General features: G+C 46.7%; 1 protein-coding gene across 1 annotated transcript; it reads left to right on the plus strand.

Moving 5' to 3' along the window:
• Positions 1-208: 208 nt before the first annotated feature.
• On the plus strand, positions 209-1,159 carry LOC136174433 (olfactory receptor 5AP2-like). Its single transcript, XM_065944628.1, has one exon. It carries the CDS (start codon positions 209-211, stop codon positions 1,157-1,159), a length of 951 nt encoding a protein of 316 aa, XP_065800700.1.
• Positions 1,160-7,502: the final 6,343 nt, after the last annotated feature.

Below are 7,502 nucleotides of genomic sequence, written 5' to 3' on the forward strand. Positions count from 1 at the left end.
AATACTATTATTACCAACACAAATTTAGTTCTGCTCTATAATTTACATGCATGATCCAACTGAATCCTTACGAAAACCTCATGAAATAGGTTAGAATACATCACCTGTTCTACAGTTAGGGAAACTGAGTCTCAGAATGGTTAAGTGAGTTGCTCAAACTTATGGAAGTAGTAAGAGTCTGAGTGATGGTCAGTTGTCACCTCTGCAGATGACGCCTGGAGAACCAGCCCTTGCCGCTGGAAACTACACCCCCGTCACCCACTTCATCTTGCTGGGATTCTCCAACGACCCAGACCTCCAGAAGCTTCTCTTCGGAGGCTTCCTGCTCGTCTACGCCATGACCGTGGTGGGCAACCTGGGGATGATGGCGCTCATCCTCACAGACTCCCGCCTCCACAGCCCCATGTACTTCTTTCTCAGCATCCTCTCTTTCCTCGATATCTGTTACTCCTCGGTGGTCACACCCAAGCTGCTGGCCGACCTCCTGGCCTCTGACAGGTCCATCTCCTTCAAGGGCTGTGTGGTCCAGATGACCTTCTTTGTGATGCACGCCACAGCTGAGAGCTTCCTGCTGGCTTCCATGGCCTACGACCGCTGCACGGCCATCTGCCAACCTCTCCACTACGGCTCCGTCATGACCAGGGGCACCTGTGTCCAGCTGGTGGCCGCTTCCTATGCTTTCGGTGGAGCTAATTCTGCTCTTGAATCGGGGAATGTCTTCGCCCGGCCTTTCTGTGGGCCCAACCAGGTACCACACTACTTCTGTGACATCCAACCCCTTCTCCGCCTGGCCTGTGCCAACACAGCCATGGCAGGTGTGGTCCTCTATGTCTTCTCTGCCCTGGCCACCATCCTGCCTGCTGCCCTCATCCTCACCTCCTACGGCCTGGTCTTGCTGGCCATTGGGAGGATGCGCTCAGCAGCCGGGAAGGAGAAGGCGCTCTCCACGTGTGCCTCCCACTTCCTGGCCATTGCCGTCTTCTACAGCACCGTGATTCTCACCTACGTCCAGCCCCGTGGATCCACCGATGATGCCAGCGGCCAGGTAGTGTCTGTCTGCTACACCATCATAACCCCCATGCTCAACCCCCTCATCTACAGCCTCCGCAACAAGGAGGTGAAGAAGGCCCTGCAGAGGAAGCTCCTGCTAAACCTGTGAGGCTGTGTGTTGGCGAGAGGAGGGCATAGCCTCTTCCAGATCAGACTGTGAGCTGCCCCAGCCAGGAGCAGCCTGGTTTGGAAGGATGGGGAGGGAGAAAGAAAGAAACAGCAGATACCATCCTTTATACAGAGGGTTGCTAAAGCAACTTTGCATCTATTATCATATTCAGTCTTTGCCTTGCGCAGTGAAGCAGCCACCCTAAGGATGATCTCATTCTACAGTCGAAGGATATTTCACTCAGTAAACATAAGTTAATAACCTAAAGCAATTCGTGACAGAGCAAGTATTATATTTGGAATTATGAAGAATTATATTTAGCCTGGACATCTTTGAATATTCATGTAGGGACTTCTCTGGTAGCCCAGTGGCTAAGAGTCTGTGCTCCCGGTGCAGCGGGCCTGGGTTTGATCCCTGGTCAGGGAACTAGATCCCACATGCCAACTAAGACGCTGTTGTTTAGTCGCTCAGTCGTGTCCGACTCTACGAGCCCATGGACTGCAGCACGCCGGGCTTCCCTGTCCTTCACATCTGTCTGAGTCTGCTGAAACTCATCTCCATGGAATTGGTGATGCCATCCTACCACCTCATCCTCTAAGACCTAGCACAGTCAAATAAAAATGAATATTTAAAATAAGCCAATAAATATGCATGCTATATGGTGAGTATGTGCGTTTCAGAGAATCGCACGAACGAGGAGCATGAACTTGAGGTAATTCAAGGTTGGACGCCGGACTGGAAGGCTCTGAAACTCAGGCAAAGGTTGTTAACGCTGCCGCTTGGCGGTTTTCTGTGCTGGTTCCTGGGGCTTAGCTGCTGGGCGCGGGGCCCTCTCTGATTGCGGTGCAGAGGCTTCTCATTGGGGCGGCTTCCCTTGTTGCGGAGCAGACGCTTCAGCGGCCGCAGCTCACAGGCTCCAGAGCGGCCTCAGTAGTTAGGCCCACCGGCCCAGCTGTTTCCTGGCTTGTGAAATCCTCCCAGACCAGGAATAGAACCTGTGTCCTCTCCATCAGCAGGCCGGCTCCTGCCCCCTGTACCACCGGGGAGGTCCGAGACAAAGTCTGAACCCGGACTGTGCGGGCCTCACTCAGATTTTTGGATCATCAAGAGGCTTTTTGACGTCTTCACAGACTTTTGAAGGATGTGATTCTTAATATAGACAATCTTACTATACAAAGAGGCTTATCACAGCATCATGTTTGAAAACAAAAACTTGGGAGAAACCTAAATACTCAAAGAAGGAAAAAACTGAACCCCTCAATGTTATGTTTATGGAGACGACATAATAACATGGAAAACAGGAGGTCAGAACAGTCTGATTGCAACAGTGTGATAAAAAGGACTAGGAAAGCCCCGGAGGAACACGCAACATGCAAATGATGGTAACTGATGGTCCTCCTGGGGTAGTGGCGCTCAGGGAAGAGCTTTGTCGATTTTCCTCAAACATTTTACAAAACTTTTTTAATGAGAATGTTCAATTTTGATATTTTATTCTAAAAATGAATAATTTAAAAATCCTTTCCAGTAAACTAATCATGAAAATATCTTACTTTTTTGTGTCTCCTTCCAGAAAGTGAATGTTTACTAAATTCTTCCTGCGCGTCACATTCCTTTAACTAATAAACCAAGTTTAAAAAATAAATAAATAAATAACCCAAGTTTTTAGTACACACCTACCATTAAGGTCAGGACTAGAACATTATGGTGAAGAGACTTGATAAAAATTAATCTAACTCGGCTGTAAAAATATGTATGAGGTCATCAGCGTGGTAGGACCTACCCAGGTTAATACCCAGAACACGTATTGGGTAGCTTTATGCTACAGTGACAAACCCCACAATGTCTGTCAGTTAACACCACCAAGGCTTTTACCCGTGCTAAACCGGAGACACACCAGGTGACCAGACTTTATCCACCCATCAGCATCTGGACCCCTTTCATCCGACAATGCCATCATCTCAAACTTGAAGAGCCCTCCAAGACTGTCGGGGAGAAATGATCAAGAAGGTCATGGAGAGAGCTCTTAACTACCTGGCCTGAGGTTGGTTCACATCACCTCAGCCTCTTATAGCTTTAGCATAACTGCAGAAGAGACTAGGAAATACAGCCTTCTTAGTCCAGACATAGGAAAAGTAAATGAGATTTCATAAACACATCGCTTTGTCTCTGTCACTCGCCAGTTGGGCAGTTGATTACACCATCTTCTGTACAGAGTTCTAACACACCACCAGATTAAATCTCAAATTAGCTTCTGGTTAACTCATGTGCATGCCTGCTAAGTCAAGTCAGTCTGTCCGACTCTTTGCGACCCCAGGGACTGTAGCCCGCCAGGCTGCTCTGTCCAAGGGATTCTTCAGGCAAGAGTGCTGGAGTGGGTTGCTGCGCCCCTCTCCAGGCTAGCTTATGCTTGTACATAATTGAGGTGAACCGTTTCTGAGGGTGGAAATGTTTGAACATCTTTGCTCGTGCCGACCCACCTCTGTCATTTTCTGAACAGCGCACTAAGATCGTGATGCCACTACAAGCAACAGAATGAATTCTGAGACCTGCTAGTCAACAGCTGCCTCAAGTTGCAGGTCACACTTCCCTGAAATTCTAAATCTACTGCATGACACAGTAGTATTTACTAAGAGGGAACTTAATCTAAGTCTAAACCCTGCAATGTATCACCCATGAGTGTATATGCACAAACACTTACGTTCTTCAAGAGAGAATAAGAAACGACAAAAAGGGAAGCATTTTGAAAACATAAAGTCAGAAAACAAAAAATAAAGGTAAATGTGCGTATGATACAACTCTCTGGTACAATTTAAAATTAATAGACGATCAGGTGCTGCCCACCTTCACTAAACACATGTTGAACAAATATTTATACTTTCAGTCCGAGGAGTGGCAGAGTAGTTTCACTGTTGTGTCCTCAGCGTCCGAAACAACGCCCGGCACGTTACAGACAGCTGAGCAGCACCCTCGATTCCTGAAAGGCCGGCCTCCACAAGCTTGCTTTCCCTGGAGCTGCGGCGGCGTCATCGCCTGAGAGTTTTTGAGAAAGGGAGACACAGGAGACCAAGCAGATCAGAAACTGTGACGGCTCTGTGTGAACCGGGCATCTGTGTGAGCTGAACAATTTGGCATCAAGTTAAAAAGCTGAATATGGACATACACTATGATTCAGCAATTCAGTGAGTAGGCATATAATCAAGAGAAATTCTTGCACATTCGCGTTTTGAAATGTATACCAGGAATGCTTAAAGCAACACTATTTCTCATAGCAAAAAATTGTGAAAGAAACTGTAGGAACAGATGAATGAAATAGCGCATATTCATACAACAAAAACTAAACAGCAGCAAAAATAAAAGAAGTACAGGTTATGTACCAAAATAAATGTCTCTAAGACATAAGATTGAATGAAATAAGAAAGCAACAGAAGCATGCACAGAGTGTTGTTCCATTTATAAAGCTTAAAAATAGATAATGACCCAGCAATCATTCCTGGGTTTGTACATAGGTATATATGTAAATATATATCTCCAAAAGAAACAAAAACACTCATTTGAAAATAGGCACACACTCCAATGTTCATAGCAGCATTATTTACAATTGCCGAGGTATGAAGCAAACTAAATGCCCATCAACAGATAAAAATAGAGAAGAATTTATTATATAAAAACACATTTTATTTATATAAAAATTTATCCATTTATTGATGGATAAAAATGAGTGGTATGTATACACACACACACACACAATGGAATAACACTCAGCCCTAACAGAAAAGAAAGTTTTGCCACTTGCAGCAAAACAGGTGTCCTTGGAGGACGTTACGCTAAGTGATAGAGTCAAACAGAGAAGTACAAATAAGGTGTGACATCATTTATAGGTGGAATCTGAAACATACAACAAACTGGTGACTATAACAGAAAAGGAGCAGGGAGCGGAGAGAGGGTTACCGAGACGGTGGGGAGACGGAGGGACAAACCCCTGGGTGTGAAATAGACTGGGCATGCATTGCACAGCGTGAGGGGCCCAGCCAACATTCTGTAGTAACTGGAAGGGGAAAGTAAGCTTTTTAAAGGTTTAAAAAATTTAAATGTTAAATTTAAAGAATTAAAATTAAAGTTAAAGAATTATAGTATTTAGAAACGTATTCATAGGTGGTAAAGCTGCTTAAAATAAAGCAAGGAGTGATTACACAAAATTTGGGATACTGCTTACCTCTCTTTGGGGAGAAAAAGAAGGTGAAATTGTTACCAAGTCCAAAGCTCACTCTGCTCACCCCCATGGACGGGCCAATAAATCCAAGAAACTGGTGTTGAGCCAAGGAATGCGACTTTATTCCGTCATATTTGGCTGACTGAGAGGATGACAAATTACTGTCTCAAAATAACCGTCTTACGGGGGCCTCGATGCCGGATTCTTTTATAGAAGGGAGATGGGGAGGGCGCGTGAGGAACCAAAGTGAAAAGGCCATTCATGTCAGTCTTGTGAGTATCTTCCAGGACGCCCGCCTTCGGCACGGGATGTCTTCCTGTCCTTGTTTCTGCCGTCCACAGGTGGACGGGGTCCTGAACAAAGGCACTGCAGTTCCACAGTCTGTCAGGGGGCAGGGTTCCCCGAGGCAGACCGTTATGTCTGATGCTAACAAAAGCAGGAGAGCAAGTCAAAGAAGCAGCTCCACCGTGGAGTCAGAATCGGCCCTCTGGCCACAACATGAGGAGGCTCACAGGCACGCCCCTGGGTCCCCACAGGAGCCGGAAACTCTGGACCCCCACCGTCCCCGCCACCTGGGGGCTGCTGAGGAGCGCAGACCCTCCGGTCTTCCCCAAAGCCCCCGACTCCGCGTCTGCGTTCTAACATGGACTCAGGCGACTCGTGACCACATTCAAGAGGCCTGTGAAGCTCTGCTCTTAAGGGAGACGGCGCGCGTGCTTGCGCCTTCAGTGGCTGTGACTCTGAGCCCGTGGACCGCAGCCCAGCAGGCGGCCCCGTCGCTGGGATTTTCTAGGCAGGAATCCTGGAGCGGGTGGCGGTGCCCTCCTTGGAGGACTCTTCTTACCCCGGGGTCCACGCCCGCGTCTCGCCTCTCCTGCATTGGCAGGCGGATTCTTTACCACCCGGGGACACCCAGGTGGTGCACACACGGGTGTTTACTTCAGCAACATTCTTCAAACGGTGTAGGTTTCATACACTTTTACTTGTGTGTTTTGCAATTAAGAACATTTTTTCCATATACAGCTTGAATAGTTTTTAAATATTTCTCAGAATAAATGTATAAACAAAGATCACATATATAAAAAAGGAAGATGACAAAGAACTAAAACCAAACTCAGATATTTAGACTCAAAATCCACGGCTATTTCCATTCTTCCCTGCCTTTGCCCCCAAGGCAGTAAATGAATGGACCCCCAGGAATCGATCAATTTCCACTTCTTCCTGCAACTGTATGGGCCAAAGGCCGCAATGAAAACAGAAGACTACTGGAAGCTTTGGCGATTGATCACTCTTACCTAGATATTCAGGGGTGGGCTAGGAAAGTTATTTTCCTACTCAGATAATCCCTGCCTCTGGAAATTTTTTTTCCCCTGAAAAATGTTCCTGAAATTTAAATGCCTAAAATTTAAATGTTATACTTACATGTTTTATCAGTTTGGAAGGAAAGGAGGGAGAGAAGTGATACAATTCAGAGAGTGAAAAAATATTATGAAGTCTCAAGTATGACGTAAACACTTCATTTATATCTGAAGGCTATGCACTGTATACGGAGAAGGCGATGGCGCCCACCCCAGTGCTCTCGCCTGGAGAATCCCAGGGACGGGGCAGCCTGGTGGGCTGCAGTCCATGGGGTCGCGACGAGTCAGACACGACTGAGGGCCTTCACTTTCACTTTTCACTTTCATGCATTGGAGAAGGAAATGGCAACCCACTCCAGTGTTCTTGCCTGGAGAATCCCAGGGACGGGGGAGCCTGGTGGGCTGCCGCCTATGGGGTCACACAGAGTCAGACACAACTGAAGCGACTTAGCAGCAGCAGCAGCATACACTGTATATCTAAGTATTTAACTTATTAACAAGAGAGTACACTTTAAATACTGATAACACATGTGCATACTCTCAGTCGTGTCAGGCTCCTTGCAGCCCCATAGATTGTAGCCTGCCAGGCTCCTCTGTCCATGGAATTTTCCAGGCAAGAATACTGATAAACAGATTTTCTTTTCGTTTTTTTTTTTCCTCATGGCCTGCAGGATCTTAGTTCCCCAACCAGGGATGGAACCCAGGCTTCCACAGTGAAAGCACCAGGTTCTAACTGCTGGACCACCAGGGAATTCTCTCGAATTTAATTTTCTCC

This window comes from Muntiacus reevesi, chromosome 9 (assembly GCF_963930625.1).
Source record: "Muntiacus reevesi chromosome 9, mMunRee1.1, whole genome shotgun sequence".
NCBI classification, from domain to species: Eukaryota; Metazoa; Chordata; class Mammalia; order Artiodactyla; family Cervidae; genus Muntiacus; species Muntiacus reevesi.

Coding starts and splice junctions, on each gene's coding strand:
- LOC136174433 (XM_065944628.1), top strand. CDS start 209: ATGACGCCTGGAGAACCAGCCCTTGCCGCTGGAAACTACACCCCCGTC.